The sequence below is a fragment of the Paroedura picta genome, chromosome 6 (genome assembly GCF_049243985.1).
Source record: "Paroedura picta isolate Pp20150507F chromosome 6, Ppicta_v3.0, whole genome shotgun sequence".
NCBI classification, from domain to species: Eukaryota; Metazoa; Chordata; class Lepidosauria; order Squamata; family Gekkonidae; genus Paroedura; species Paroedura picta.
The window spans coordinates 64,796,777-64,813,241 of NC_135374.1; the positions used below are offsets into that span (position 1 = coordinate 64,796,777).

At 42.6% G+C, this 16,465-nt stretch overlaps 1 protein-coding gene across 4 annotated transcripts in view; it reads right to left on the bottom strand.

The window, feature by feature from the left end:
- The window catches only part of KDM6A (lysine demethylase 6A), a 177,149-nt gene that overhangs the window by 32,773 nt on the left and 127,911 nt on the right, over window positions 1-16,465 (bottom strand). For all 4 annotated transcript variants that reach the window (XM_077342853.1, XM_077342850.1, XM_077342852.1 and 1 more), the window contains 2 exons: window positions 7,032-7,807; window positions 150-279 (listed from right to left, as the gene is read on the bottom strand). In XM_077342853.1, the coding sequence (XP_077198968.1) occupies window positions 150-279; window positions 7,032-7,807 (906 nt within the window). The remainder of the gene's footprint in view (window positions 1-149; window positions 280-7,031; window positions 7,808-16,465) is intronic.

A 16,465-nucleotide genomic window follows, 5' to 3' on the forward strand; every position in this document is an offset into this window, starting at 1 on the left:
CAGAAAAAGGCTCTTTGCAGAGCTGGTTTGTGAAAGAAAAACCATTGGAAATCTACCAAGCCAATACATAGACAATAACAGCTTATAAAACTAGCCCCCCCCCCCCCATGCACCAGTTTATTCACTGCAATCATACAGTTGGTACTTACATAAATACTAGGTGTAGGTGGATTTAGTTTGTCCTTTGGCAGGGGAGGATGTGGAGGTGGTGGTGGTCTTGGAGGAGGACATTTATCCAATAAAATGCTACTGTTAGATAGGCCATTTTTACCCAGATTCCTAAAAGAAGAGTATACAAATGCCAGTGAACACACCCAAGTCTATCGACCATGCATTTATGTCTAAAAGATGGTCAAGATTAAACTGATCATCCAGCATGGGAAAACCACAGTATATCTGAATCAAGATTTTTTAATTATTAGTGATTACATTCTTAAATTACTTTTTCTTTGCAGAATTTAGAACATTTTCATGAACATGCAATCGATTTCAAGAGTAATTATTTCACAGCAGTCTAATTAGCATGAAACATGAAGTACTGCCTTTTTATCCAATACTAATTGAGGGAATTCATCAACACAGAATATTGAAATCTATTAGATCAAAGGGTACTACAGAGGTGATCTTGAAGAATAGGAGATTGGATTAGAACAGTGGTTCTCAACCTTGGGGTCGGGACCCCATTTGGGGTCACTTGGCCCCTTCTCCAGGATCCCTAGGTTGCCCGCCGCCGCAGTAGTGGGCGGCGGTGGGGAGAGGCGTATGGTGGGGGCTGGCAGAGGTGGGCGGAGGCAGCGGAGCCATGGCAATGGCTGCCTCCATGCCGCCTTGATTGTTGTGCGCATCCAGCACCCTACTGGCTCCTTCCGCAGCTGCCCAGCGGGTTGCGCCAGCGCCTGCTAAGGAATGCGCTGAAATGCTTCGCTCAGCTCTTTCAGAGCTGGCAAGAAAGCAAACCCCCCCCCCCCCGCAGGTCCAAAGTCACCCTATCCCGGCCGACTCCGTCTGGCAAGCCCCGCATGCTCTGCAGCAGGGCCGCTGTGGAACCCCCCCACTCTGGTTAAAAGAAGGGAAAAAGGAGAGAAGCGGTGAGCCAAGGGAGCAAGATGCATTCCCAAGCTCAGCCTGGAACAAGACAGCGAGGAATGTGTATGTGGTGGTGATGGCAGCAGCAGCCCCCTTCTCCGGACAGGGCCCTCACCCCCTTCCAGTCACCTCCTGTGGGGGGGGGTCACCCATGGCCATGGATGGGGGGGGCCGGCGGAAGCGCCTCTGTAGTGCTAGCTGGCAGCTCCTCCAGCCAGGTTCTCATTGGGCTTTGGTGCCAAAGTTGGGGTCGCAGCAAAGAAAAGGTTGAGAACCACTGGATTAGAATAATAGTGCATGTGCTTTGCTAATAGAACTCAGTCCTTAGGGAGAATGTGTGCTATTCCAAAATCTTCATTTTGCCCCTATGTAGGAAAGCTTGCTTAGGTGGGGCCAATTTTAGTCAGTTCTTCTTCGTGTAGTTCCCAAGTGGGATACCCCTCTATCAAGACTGTGTCCCCCTGAACCACTGCCTCTCTGACAGGTCAGCAGTGTTCAGACCTGTTTATACCTGAAGTGTGCATACAAGAAACCGGACCTTTTCTTTAAAGCTTTTAGATTTAGGAAAAGACTTTTAGATAACAAAAAGGGAAAACAGCAACACAGACAGCTTAATTAAATAGTACAAAACTATAACAGCTTTCTGTCTAAAACATTGATACCTGACAATAGATGGCACAGCCACAGAATTTCCAAGTCCCAAAAAGTCTTAAGCATTCTTCTACAGTTCATCATAGTCCACACTTCTGTCCAGTAAAATCCCCAAGTCACCAGCCCCTTCCCTTGATCTCAAGCTGAATTATACTCTTTGGACCTCTGATATCAGGTGATGTTCCAAATCCAATCAGGGCCCACAATCACAGGAATCCTGTTCCCCCCTCTCACATTATGGACCACAGGTTTTAAGGAAGAACTAATTGTCACTTTCTTGGCTCTGGCCTTAAAAGAGATAAGAGCCCTGAACAAGATGGATTATTTACAGACACCTGCAAAGTTACAGTAGTTTCAATAATATTCATATTAGCTCTTGAGAGGAGACAGAGTGCTTTGCCTCACAGCCTCCAAACTCCAGAAATGGTATTCTGGACAGTTTAGTAGGCTGCTGGTGGAACAATACAAACTCTGCTACAGAGAACAGCTGAGGATGATTAATCTATAGTCCTGTTTTTTCATTTTGCCTTTTTATTTTTATGGATTTGATTGATGTTTCATTTTTATCTGTTGTAAAAAGGTTGATTTTAAGTTACATTGTTGAAGACTAAACAAAATATGAAGTTGGGATAAAAATAAATGTTAAAAAGCTTCATTATCTGGAGGGAACAGGGTGTTGCCAATTAATCAAATATGCCATTTAAAAGAGCATAACAAAATGATTTCTGAATTTTTCTCCATATCCAAAATGAGCAAAAATATTTTTATAGCAGTGTATTTATCATTTATAAAATTGTAAGATACTGTAACAGACTTGTTTCATCTTACATCACATGAGGGAAGAAGCCTCTAGAATATTCAGAGGAAAGGTGCGGTTATTTTGCTTGGTATGCCACATTTGCAGCTTATCTTGTGATGCCTTGGCTGGGTATTCATCAACCCTCATTGTAAACTATGGCACCAATAAAAGGCCCTTTGATGCCAGGTGAAGGAGGGGTTTAGCAGTGAAAAGCAAGCTGGGTGGTCAGCATCTCTCTGTCTTCCTCCCAGTGACTCTTAAGTGTGGGAATAGACATACTCCCCCAGACATATAAACTTGACTTCTGTAAGAACCGGTGAGGGCTATCAGATGGTTATCAGAATTTTTCTGATAGACTGACATCTAAGACATATGTTGATTAACAAAGTTTTCAAGGTAAAGTGCCAGATAAGTATGACTGGCCTCAACCAGGGCTAAGATGTTTTCAGTCCTGGTCTCCATTCGGTGGAACAATCTCCCACAAGAGAGCCCTATTGGAGTTGGCACAGTTCTGTAGGGCCTGCAAGATGGAGTTTTTCTACCAAGCTTTTGTTTGAGGTATGTGATCCTATAACATCTAACAGTCCCTCCTGCCAAAAAGAAAAAGACCTCATCTCATTCTGGAATTGGACTCATGGAAAGGGACTATGCTAGAAACAATATTATCACCAATGCTGCTGCTAATTATAGATGTTGTTATAATGGTTTTTAAAATGCTATTAATTTTTAACTTGTATTACTGTATTGTTTAATGTTGTACACTGCCCTGAGCTGGCTTGCCAGAAGGGCAGTATACCAACCAACCAAATAAATAACACAGCTTGTATGTATCTCAATAAGGAGGTTATTTCTATGTAATGGCTTATGTGTCCTAGATGCATACCATTGATTGATTTTTTATATTTATATACCGCTCTCCCCTAAGGCTCAGGGCGGTTTACATGGAACTGGAGAAAAACAGTACAAATAACATGATAAATTGAACAACAGCAATACAGTCATAACGGAACAATATAATAGAACAAACATGGTGAGAACATCCATTTAACTGTAACATACTGACGGCCCTGTGGGATGGATGTATAGGTAGTGGTTTTCATGTGAGGGGGCTCAGAGGCCAATGGGAAGTGACTGAATTCAGGTTGACCTCAACCAAATGCCTGGTGGAAGAGCTCCCTTTTGTAGGCTCTGTGGAACTGTTTAAGCTTCTCTAGGGCTCTGATCTCCACTGGGAGGTCATTCCACCAGGTGGGGGCCAGGATGGAGAAAGCTCTGGCCCTGGTTGGGGTCAACTTGCCATGTGGAAGACTTAGCCTTTGGTCAAAGAGCTGAAACTGCTAGTAACACTGTTTGGCTAAAACACTGTATTCCTGCAAAATCTCTGGAGTCCAAAGAATGATACTATACAGTCAGGGCCCAGTATACCTGAGGGACCACCTTTCCGCCTACATCCCTCAAAGAGCTTTGTGATCTGCCACCTCCAACTGGCTGGTGACCCCTGGCCACAAGGAAGCCCACTTGGCTTCAACCAGGGCCAGAGCCTTCTCTGTCCTGGCCTCCACCTGGTGGAATGAGCTCCCAGAGGAGATCAGGGCCCTAACAAAACTAAAACAGTTCCGCAGGGCCTGCAAAAGGGAGCTCCTCTGCCAGGCATTTGGTTGAAGTCGACCAAAACCAACAATACCCACTAGGCCCCTGAATCTCTCCCAGGAATCCATATATTTGAACTGAACAATCATGGCCCTGTTGGATTGTTATCCTGAAACGGTTATTGTTATTATTATTACCATTGCTATATACCAAAAATCCTGAGTTTGATGTATTGCTCCTTTACACTCCATGTATACATATGTAATAAATAAATAAATAATTTAACTTTCCCCCAATAAAACTGTTGGCCAAATGTAGAATGGTTCCATAGGCTTGGAATCACAAAGAATGGGCATTTTTCTCACTAGTTCTGTAATTTGCAAAAAACTGCAGCTGGAGATTCCAAAGTTTTAACAAACAACAACAAAAATGGTGTGTGTGTGGGGGGGGAGTTGCAGTCAGGATGGAGAACTAGGTGGTATTCTGTTAATAAAGAATCCACTGTAAAAAAAATAGTTACAAGACATGTCTGCCCATCCCCCCGCCTTCTCCTCACTGCAGCTTCTGGGCAGTGTGGTCTTTTGTTCACCAACCACCATCAGCTTTATTTGAAGGCTTCAAAGAGTAGGCAGGAAAGTACTGCTCACGTTTCACAAATATGTTTCTGAATCAGAAACTGAATAGAATATTTTTAAACATTCATAATATCCTTGCAAATACTTGATTTGAAAATTACATATTTGATTTTAAACTCAAACTTATTTGAATAATTTACAAAGAAACTAAAGATAGCCTATTGCATATTACTGTTACAGTACCAGAAATAGTTAAAGTAGATATTATCCAAGTGTCATTAAAACTGTTTTATTGCTACTTGAAATAAATCTTTTCAAACATAGGCATTAATTAAGAACTAAAATGATTTCTTTCTTCTAGACAGGCTGTACTTAAATGTTAAGCAGAAAAATAAGAGTATGACAGGAAAATTCCCAATATTAATACATCAATAGTTAATGAAGATTTGGGATTTCTATTTAATAGTTAAACAAGGACACCTGGTAAAAATAACAAAATATCTAGAGCATTTTTTTAAAAGAACAAGTGTAACACAAAATTTAAAAACCTATCTTCTTAAAGACACAGCAATCCATTCCCTACTGCTTGCTAGATCAGATGAGAGTTGCTTCCATACAGCAAATGTGATGGTGGTAGCCCTAATTTGTGGGCAATTGTATCATATGTACTCAAATTACTCAAGAATCAGCATTAAAGTGTTTAAGTGCATACTATAGCCAACAACCATATTGTTATCTTGACTTTGTCCTGAAAGATTACAGAGGTTCAACCAATAGGAAAACCTAGAAGAGTTCGTTTTTATACCTTGCTTTTCACCTCTCAAAGGAGTTTCAAAGCGGCTTTCAATCACTTTCCCTTCCTCTTTGCACAACAGATACTCTCTGAAGTAGGTGGGACTAAGAGAGCTCTGACAAGAGTGATCTGTCAGAACAGTTTTATTAGGACTGTGACTAGCCCAAGGGCACCCAGCTGGAGGAGCAGAGAATCAAACCTGGCTCACCAGATTAGAAGCCGCTGCTCTTAATCACTATACCAAGCTGGTGTAGGTCATGAGGCTTGAAAGGGGAAGAAACAGCTTTATAAAAGCGCTCCCTGTTTCTAAATGAGATGAATAGGCAACAGTAAGAGAGTCTATGATATAGACTAAGGAAGAAAGGGTACTCACTCCTGCCATTTCTACTAGGTGATCCCACTATGCAATGTGAAGAGTACTGTCCCACTTTCAAATTGACATTCTTGACTATACAGAATTTGTGGCCACAGTCAAGAAACCAGGCAGTCAACCCCGGGAGGCGTGTCTGACTTCAACCAGGGCCAGGGCCTTTTCGGTCCTGGTACCTTCCTGGTGGAATGAGCTCCCGGAAGAGCTGCGGGCCCTGCGGGATTTACCAGCTTTCCACAGGGCCTGCAAAACGGAGCTCTTTCACCAGGCTTATGGCTTAGGCCGGTGTCACCTGGTGAGATTGGGTCCCCCTCTTCTCTGGTCTCCTCCTTGGGTAATGTTGCTGTGTTGGGTTGGATGATGTGTTTATATATTAGCATGGGTTTTATGTAATTCTTACCCTTTCCCCCTGGCTGTTCTATATGGTTTTGTTAATTTAATCTCTCTAGGGAAGGGAAACTAATGGAGTATTCTATATACTTGCAACTGTTAAGAGAGGTGATAGAATATGACAAACATGGTTGTTTTCATAATATAATGCTGGAAACAGGATGAAATTACAGAAGACATCTGAATCATTATTATGTGCATGCAAGTGAGAGTGAAAATATCAGAATTGTCTCAGGGCTTGCAAACTTCTGATCTACTACAGCTGTCCTTTGAAACAACTGTTCCTGCCAACTCTGCTGTATTTACGAAACATTAATATTATGCTTATGAAACATAATTTCAAAAACAATATGATGTACAGTGCAGGCAATGCTGTTTCAAAATAAAAACAGCATAGAGCTTCCTTGAGGTTAATGTTATTACTCCAACAGCTGTGCATTCTGGTCTTTTTGTCTATGATACAAACCTATTAAAGATGCTGCTATAATCCAAGTTCAAACTCTCAGACTTGAAATTATTTCATATTCAACATACATAATAAAATAAGTTTCAGAAGTTATCACTACGTATGCGTTACGTAAGATTCATTTTAAAACACATTGCTGATATGATCTTTGTTCTGAACACTTATGATTTATTTCTACATAAGAAACAAAGCAAATTTATGGGTTTACTAATTCAGATTGATGCTTCCTTTAAATAACCTCATGATTTTTATATCAGATTACAACAAATATGAAATGCTACTTTTTTAATTAAAGGAGACTTAGAACTTACCTGCATGCTTTTAGGACCTCTGAAGAACTGGGATAAATAGATACCGACATTGATGGTATGATCTGGGAATTAGGCTTGTGACCAGTAAGAGGAGGATCGGTTTTAATGGGGCTCTGAGAGTCCTCCAACGCATCTCCATTAACTACATGTCCACTATGAGGGCTGTTAAGGCTGGTAACACTGTTTGTGGTAGTCTGTTCAGTAGATTTTGGAGAAGGTGTTGCTGTGGAAATGGCTGAAGATGGTGAGGAGGCAACAGAATTCTCAGTCTTTGTATGAACAGTTGGATGAATGTTATTGACTTTGTCACAGGTTCCAGTACCCACATTGTTATTGGCTTTTCCCATCAACAAGGCAGAGAGCTGAGGATTGTCTGAACTAAGTAAACCTGGTGACTTAGAATCTCCATGGCTAGGGCTAGAAACAGCATCTGCCGTCACCTGATGGACATGATTAGGAAGTCCTTCTACACTGGCAGTGCTGTTAGGTGTCTCTCCAGAATGCCTGTTTGAGTCAGGCACTGCTGATGTGTTTCCTGAAGGCTTGCTCTCTTTGGTTAAGGTAATGCCTTGTTGTCCACCTGAGGTAGCAGTGTGAGAGGGGAGGTGATTGAGAGCAGCCCCCTGTGTTACTGAATTGCTAGGCATGGTAGGGTGTCCATTCTGATTCTGAATACCAGTGCCAGCTGCCTGGAGATGCTGGGAAGGCCCAGTGGAAGAGAGAGGTCGTTCACTATTAGGACCTGCCAAATGTGAACTCTGACCTTTGTGAAGCCCCTAAAGAGAAGAAAAATAATGAGTAAAATGTTGTTTTAAATATATGCACATAAAAGTATACTTTATAGTGCTGCATTTTCTTGACTGAATCTAAGTCATATACACAAAAACAAGGTGATAAGGAGCTTCAGCATCATACTCTTAGCACACTAATAACACTTTTAACACTGACAGCTCTATGGACAAAAAGCAACCAAAACACAACCTTCCTGTACTAAATCAGTGGTCCCCAACCCCCGGTCCGGGGACCAGGACCGGTCCGCGGATCAGTCGGTACCGGTCCGCAGCTCTTCCTCGGCTGCTGCCTCAGGGGCTGCCCTGCCACTCTGCCGCCGGCTCACCTTTGGTGCTCTCCAGCGGTCGCCATGGCTGGGGCTCCCCCTCGGCATGGCACTGTGCAGCTGCTGCTGGCAGCGCCCCCCAGTGGGCGGCAGGAAGTCAGATGCACCGGTGGGAATGCAAGTGGAGCTCAGGTGGCAGCGAAGACCTCCCTTGGCAAAAGACCAGCCCCCCCCCCCCGGGCCTCAATAAAATTGTCAAGCGTTGACCGGTCCCCGGTGATAAAAAGGTTGGGGACCACTGTACTAAATAGTTCTGTTAGAACTCAAGATAGTCAGTGATTTTAAAATAGTGAGCCTGAGGGAGGTAATACAATTTTAGTAATATCCCAAAACAACCCCTGTCATTGAGAACAGAAGCAGCTGCCACAAAGGCCTTGGTTTTCATACCCTGTCCTAAATAAAATTATGCTCAAACTTGCAATTGCCCAGGTATTTTTGGCCTTTGTCATCGAAGACTGAAGATCTACTGAGCAGAAATACATTTAAACCACTTAGAGGTTGACTGAAAGATGGAACATAAATATGCAAAATAAATAGCTAGTAATTCAGTGACAAGGACTGCATGTGGACTCACTTCAGCCTGCAGGAACTAGTAACAAACAATTTTTGTTTCAAGAATTCAACATTAAGAAAATAACACCCTTAATAGATGATAACCTGGAACTGAAAGCTACATTTGGAATGAAGCCTTCATAATTAGACAGGACATAAAAGCTCCAGTTGTCCTAAAAATAAATATGTGCACACATACAAAGATGTATGTTGCATGTGTGTAATAGCATGCACATGTATTTTTGTTAGATTTTTAATGAAAATATACCAATAAAACAACCCTTATGAGGCTTAGTAGAACATAACGCAATCTGTCCCACGGTAATCATTCCTTCATTACAAAAAAAAAGGAACATGTACTTGAGGTAAGGGTAAAGTCACATACACATAACCCTATCTTCTCCCTCCTCATCCTGTACACTAAGGTGACCAGAATTAAGGGACCGTAAGTCGGGATGTGGCGCCACGGCAGCGGCGGCCTCCCTCCCTCCAACTGGGCTCAGTGTCGCCTCCCGTGTGCCTCTCCCGCCAGCCCATCTTGTGTGCCTGTGTGGCGTCAGCACAGGTCAGGTGGATGCCAAGGGCGGGCCTCTGCCTGGCGCACCTGCACAGGCCAGCCAGGGCAGAACGCTGCTGCGGGCCATCCTGCTGGCCAGGTGGGGGGGGCAGGGAGGAAGGGAGGGAGGGAGCTCCAGCTGGTGGGACTTTAAAGGATCCAGACGGGATCCGGACAAAGACCCGGAAAGCATGAGTGTCCCGCGAGAGTCGGAATGGATGGGCAGCTTATGGTACACTAGACTACATGTCCAAGACAACTAAGCCACACATATGTGGGGTTGCATTTACATATATTATTACTTTGCATACAAACAGGTTTTTAAAAAATGTATTTGAGAGGGAGAAATTATAACACATTAATAAGTCTAGTGAAACATCTGACAAACCTAATTAAAATATGCAATCAATTATGAAAAGATTAATTCAGTACAGTTTAAACACAAGCCTTATGTGCAAAAGCTTATTGATGACTAAGATATTCAGAGGGGAAAATGGTAGAAGCCAGACTGTCATGGTAAATTTAATTAAGGACAATGGAAATTTAATCTCTGACATCAGTGATCATATCACAAAGCTAACTATTAGTTAGTACTTTTAACTTCAAGGAACCCAAAAAGGTGGGAGTTTCACTAAAAGTATACAAACCCTTCCAGTATGCTCAAAAGTACACAGAATCATCTTAATGGCATAAATAATACTACTGGAATTTCTAGTATACTTAAATGTAGTTTTGAGGTTAATTTACTACACATGAAATGATGGCAAGTACAATTGAAAAAGCTCTTTTAAAAGTTACTTTGGAACAAGGAAAGTTGATACAACTGTAAAAATTATTAAGTGTTAAGCAATACAAATGTGTCTAATTAACTCAGCCAGCACAATACAATGCTTGCGGACTGATTGTGGCCCTCTACTTGAGTGACTTTTGGAAGAATTCTAAACACAGCTACTGTTTGTAGCTCTTTACCAAATTTGTGGGAACAGTCACTTGTGGAAATCCCATCAACAGGGGGGCTTAGAATTTCTATGTCTGCATTGCTCCTCATGTCCTAGGTTTAAATATATGCAATAAAGATGGTACCAATTTATCTAACCCACTGGAGCCAGCCTGCACCCAACTATCAGTGTGTTAACTGTCTGACTGAAAACCTTGTGTGCTACTGCTGCCAAATTCAGCAAAGAGAACTAGAACTTTTCTCTTAGCTCCTCTGGGGAGGGTGGTATATAAATGTAATAAATAAATAAATAATAAGGAGCAAAATAAAGAAAAGAAACGGATTGAAAGAAGATTAAGAAGGAAATAAGGTAATAGAAAAAAAGAAAACAACAGGAGAGTGTGGTAGGGGAACAGGAAAAAATATGACAAGGTGGTACAGTCTACAAAAGTGCATACATTCCACGGTAAAGAGAAGTGTTATGAGAGATGTGTAGTGGTGTAGAGAAAGGAGTGTGCTAGTGAATTAAAAAAATTAAAAAGATAACAGGAATAGCAAAGAGAAGACTTACAAACACCTGTGCAATTGGGTCAAAAAAGAAAGCATGGAGATGACAAGGACTATAGAAAAATCTTTTGGGCAAGGAACTTAGAAACAGGGTGAAAGGTGGTGTCACAGGAAAATCTCTGGTAGTGTAGAGTTGATAGGGGTTGCCAAAAAAAAAAAAAAAGAGGGAAAAAACTGTCAACTGCTACTTGAAAGAGAGCGCCAGTATGGTATAATAATTAGAATGTTTGACTAGAACGTTGGAGATGCAGATTCAAATTCCCACACAGACACAGAAGACTGCTGGGTGACCTTTGACCAGTCAAACTCAGCCTAATCTACCTCACAGAACTGATGTGAAGATAAAATGGAGAAGAGATCAATGTAAGTTATTTAGTTCCTCATTGAGGAGAAAGGCAATCTTTGTATGGGGAAGCTTAAAGACTGGTAAGCAGATGTGTGAGTAACAGACAGAACAGGACAGAACTAATTGGTATGGTTATGACTGAGTTTAAATATTTCCTTGTTAATAGAAAAGCAGTCTTCTAGCAAGTACTGGTCCTTAATTGTGCACCTCTCTTATAGAATTACTAATATCTGTGAAGGTTTTTTAAAAGTTTAGATAAATACAATAGAAAACAAGAACATGGCACATTTCAGATTTTCACAATAAAACTATTTAGCAAATTAACTTTGATCCTTAAATTATAAATAACTTAGAAATCTTTTAGGTCAAGCTCATGACAGACTACTGCTTGCAAAATTTAACTATTATTTGCAGTGATGTCTAAATCAACGAGCCATAGATAGTGACACCCACGGTTCCACTTCTAGAGCTGCCATGCAATAGATACTAGAATGGTGAGTGGATGGAAATGGGACACACACAAGAGATTCTCAGGGGTGGTTCTCTCAGCATGTTTTCCCTTTTCTCTCAACTCCAACCTGCTCACAAACCCATCTCTCCACTAATTCCCCTTCTTTATCTCTGATCTCCATGCATTTGCCAAGCAACAATAAAACAATGGTTACTAAAAAGTTTAAAAGCACACATTTAGACATAGTTAACAATTAATTCATAGATACACAAGTTGTAATTTTACCAGACTAGTACTTCTCAGCATCCCAGTCCAATGTTCACAATTTATGTATAACATATGCAAGAGCATAAATCTCCTCCCTCAGAAAAACTTATTTGCTGAAATGCTAAGCCAAATACAGCAACTAGGGGTGTGCAATAGTTTTTTAACTGTTATTTTGTGGTCCATGTCTATTTGATTTAAAAAACATTCAGGATTTCAGAGCAATCCTGGGTCCAAATACCAGTACCAATAGACCCAAGAAGAAAAATACTGCTTAAAAAAATTAGCCCAATCCTGGGGCTGTCTTGGTTTCTCCGGCAGTCTGGTTAAAACTGGGCTGCAGGGAAAGTCAGCATAAAGCCGGGTGGACACAGAGCTCTCAGTTTCCCTCTCGCTTCATTTATCCTGGGCATACATCTCCTGCAGCTTGGTTTAAACCAGGTAGCATGAGAAGCCAGCACCAAGTCAAGATGGTAGGAACCATCTGCTGACACAGCTGGTCCTCAGGCTGCCTCCTGCAATCCCTTTAAAATGACTGTAGAAGCCCAACAAACAGCTGAGAGGCGAGACCAATCTGCTGATTTTAGATCTACCTGGTAATCCCCAAATATGTCCAGGTCTTTTTTGGGATTTTTCCTGGTTTTCCCAATAAAACCCAAATACCTTTGGGATGCTGAAATATAGCTGAAAATACCAATAAGATATTTTTCAGGTATATTTTTGGCTTGGGTATATCTGAATGGACTTTCTCCACTTCAGATGTATGATTAGGCACAGAATGGGAGAGTGACTGGATCACCATTAACTGCTCTAGTAACAGAAATTGGGTGAAGTGATCACTAAGTGAGATTTCAGTCATTACTAATAAATGTTTTTTGCTGCAGCTTTGTGTGGAATCTTAAATCACGGTTCACAGAAATTGTTCAATATAATTTTAGTGATAGGGTACAAAACCAAAATATTTAGATACACTCTTCCCCAAAGGATATGTTGAGTTATTTGATCATATTTGTGTTTAGAAAAGCCTTATTTTTATTTTGTTTTTTATTTATTGATGTGGGACACATCTTCTGGCGCGCCTCATCAAATGGAAATGTAGGCAGACGTGACATCCATTGTCCTGCCCACAAAGCACGCCAGAAGATGGAGGGCCCAGCCAGCGGCCACTGCATCACCCGCTGTGGCCGTGGCAGTGGCTGCCCTGCCCGAGGCAGCCTCTGAGTGAACCAAGGCGTTTAAGCGGCTGCACCAGCCCCTGGGGCCTGGGCAGCTGCTGTGTGACCTGCAGGGGATGAGGCAGCAGAGGAGGAGTAGGTAAGGAGGAGGGGGGAGTGTGTGTGCACGTGTTTGCTTGCTTGGAGGTAGGTAGGTTGGGAAACTAATAAGTAAAGGGGGAAATGGGAGGGGGAAGAGGAGAGAGAGAGAGAGTGTGTGTGTGTCTGTTTGTGAGGGAGGGAGGGGACAGGAAGCAGGAAGGAAGTTGGGAAACCAACATGTAAGGGGAAGCTGGGGCGGAGGAGGAAGTCTCTGTATGTCTGTGTGTTGGCGAGGGAGGGAGGAGCCCTGACAAAATCGCTCCAGATCAGGTGTCCGACATACCCTCTGAGAGTCAAACTTTCAGGACAAGTTTTTAAAATTATATTTATATATACTGCCTTGAGGCTCAGGGTGGCTTACACTGAAAACTTTCATAATGTGGTACAATATAACATTTTGATTTGGAATACATAGCATTTTTTAACGGTGGGAATGATTTAGAACAGTGAGAATTTATAACATAATACTAAAGGACAATTAATATTTTGTTCAGTTTTGCTGCACCATGGGTTTGTTCTTCTTTTGAGAGTGCAGCTTGAAAGTGGGATGGGCCTTTGGATTCTGGTTGATAGTAGATTCATTTGTCTTGGCCAAAAGCCTAGTGAAAGAGCTCCATTTTGCAGGCCCTGTAGAATTGTTTTAAGTCTGGCATGGCCCAGATGTCATCTGGGAGCTCACTATCCGGTGGGAGCCAGGACTGAGAAAGCCCTGGCTCTGGTTGAGGTCAAGCAAGCCTCTCTCAACAAACTGATAAGTTCGTTGATGTTAGCAGAGCGTAGTGTTGTCTGGGGGGTATGAGTAGTGAGGTGGTTTATCAGGTACTCAGGGCCCAGACCACGGATGGCCTTGAAGGTGATTACTAGAACCTTAAGCCTGATCTGGTAGTCAACTGGTAGCCAGCGAAGCTGTTGGCGTGTGGGCTGGATGTGAGCCCTCCAAGGTGTTCCCATAAGAAACCTGGCTGCTGCGTTCTGCACCAGTTGTAGTTTCCGGATCAAGGATAAGGATAGGCCCACATACAGTGAGTTACAGAAATCCAGCCTAGAGGTGAATTTTGCTTGGATCACTGTTGCTAGGTAGGGTGCTGAGGTAGGGTGCTGAGGCTAGGTAGGGTGCTGAGGTAGGGTGCTGGTAGCTTGGTCTGATGCATGCGGAAAAATACTAGCTGAGTTACTCTCGGGATCTGTTTCTCCCTGGCAAGGGAGGTGTCAAAGATTATGTCCAAGTTCCTGGCTGAGTGCATGAGTGATAGTTGCACCTCATGCAGGTAGGGCAGCCATGCTTTCTAACCTGGATCTTTCCTACCAAACTACAAGACCTCCGTCTTTGAAGGATTTCACTTCAGATGGCTTTGCTTGAGCCAGCCCATCACTGCTTCTAGGCATCTAGCTAATGAGTCTGGGGGCGAGTCTGGGTGGCCGAGTGAAAAGATGAATGTCATCTGCGTATTGGTGACATTCCAGTCCAAACCTCCTTATCAGCTGGGCAAGAGGGCGCATAAAGATATTAAATAGGATTGGGGAGAGAACTGCACCTTGTGGCACTCCACATGGGATTTGCCAGCATTGTGATTTCCACATTAGTATTTTTTAAACACTGCATTTGGGGTATTATTTGTTTCACATTGATTTGGGGGGTTAATGTGTGGGTGGAGGGTGATAAAACAGCATACTAATTCTAGATAATTTGTGTCAAAGCTCCAGAGACAGTTTGCTACAAAGAGTGCTAAATATTTTACATCAGCAGTTTAATAACCTCCTAGACAGGAATTCCGTTTTGAAAGCAAGGAACAATGTATATCTTTGGTGTGATTCAAAGCCATACTACATCTATGTCACTCCTCCAATTCCATGTGTACTCTGGGAGGAATGTTAATCTATGAGAAGAATGTTCTATATAATGGAAAGACAATTAAGGCAGTTTCTCTGCATGATGCTGGATGTTGTCTTTTGCCTAACACAAGCAGTAAATCATTACTGTAGTGTACAGGTTATCATGGAAATCAAATAGTAGTTCTGTAACATGTAATATGTAGTAATTTCTTTTTCTTTTATATAAATATTTCTTTTATTTAAAATAAACAAACAAACCAAAAAAGGAGAGAGGCCAACTGGAAGGCAGAACCTAAGAGAGCAGCTGAGGAGTGTGTGTGTGTGTGTGTGTTTTTTTGGGGGGGGGGTTGCCTTTCCTAAACTTCTACATTATTGGTAAGTATTAGATATTAGATGTTGTTTTATGTAAGGACAGAATTTGAGGGTAAGTGGGTGCTTTTAGCTTGCTGGAGAGTTGTGCTTTTTCTGGGTCTGTTTGAGTCTCTGTCAATTTTGTTACTTATTGATGGTCAGTTTGCCTAGGGCTGAATACAGACCTCACCTTTGAACTGTCCTTTGAACTGTAAGGCTCCTCCTAGGCAAAGGCATGAGCCTTTGGTGAGAGTCAAAGGTGAGAAGCAAAGGGCTCTTGGCCTGGAAATCAGGCTCCAGGACCCTGCCTCACTCTAGATATCTATAAAACACTAACCAGTTATTGGAGGTCCGTAGTTATTGTCCATGGGGTCGCGATGGGTTGGACACGACTTCGCACTTAACAAACCAGTTATTAAGGTAGAAAGCCAACAGGGGAGTAGGAGCTATACAGTGTTTGGCAGCGCATGCCATGTGTATCTATGCCAGCCTATCTCACCTTTTTTACCATTGAGAAGCCCCTGAAACATTCTTCAGGCATCGAGAAACCCTAGAAGTGGTGCGATGGTGCAGAAATAGGTTGAGAAGCATAGCCATGTACATGCCCACCCCTTCCCACTCCCTCCAGACCCATCATTAGCCATTTTGGGAGGGGCAGGATAAGTTGAAATGACCATATATGGTCATATCCTTATCTATTGTTCCTCTTAATATTTGTGAAACAGCCCTGGGGGTGGAAAGTGTCCTGGCTGTCCGAATTGGCACAGTGATTGGCCCTGCACCTACAGCTCCCGCCCTCCCTACCTGGACACTAGCCATTTTGCTGTCAGACGCTGCAGGAGCCAGCACGTGAGAGACACAAAGAGCTCTGCCAAACAGCAAACCAGCCCTGATTACCTGCTATGCTGCCAGGGTGGGTAGGAGGGAGGGAGGGAGGGAGGGGGAGAGAGAGAGAGAGAGAGAGAGAGAGAGAGAGAGAGAGAGAGAGAGAGAGAGAGAGAGAGAGAGAGAGAGAGAAAGAGATCTGCGCCTGCCTGTGTCCCCTGGGTCCTAGCGCTCCTTGCATTCCTGGTTGGGCTTTCTTGATAATTACTAGATAAATGTTCAACAAATTTAAAATATATATATTAAAATTAATTCAATT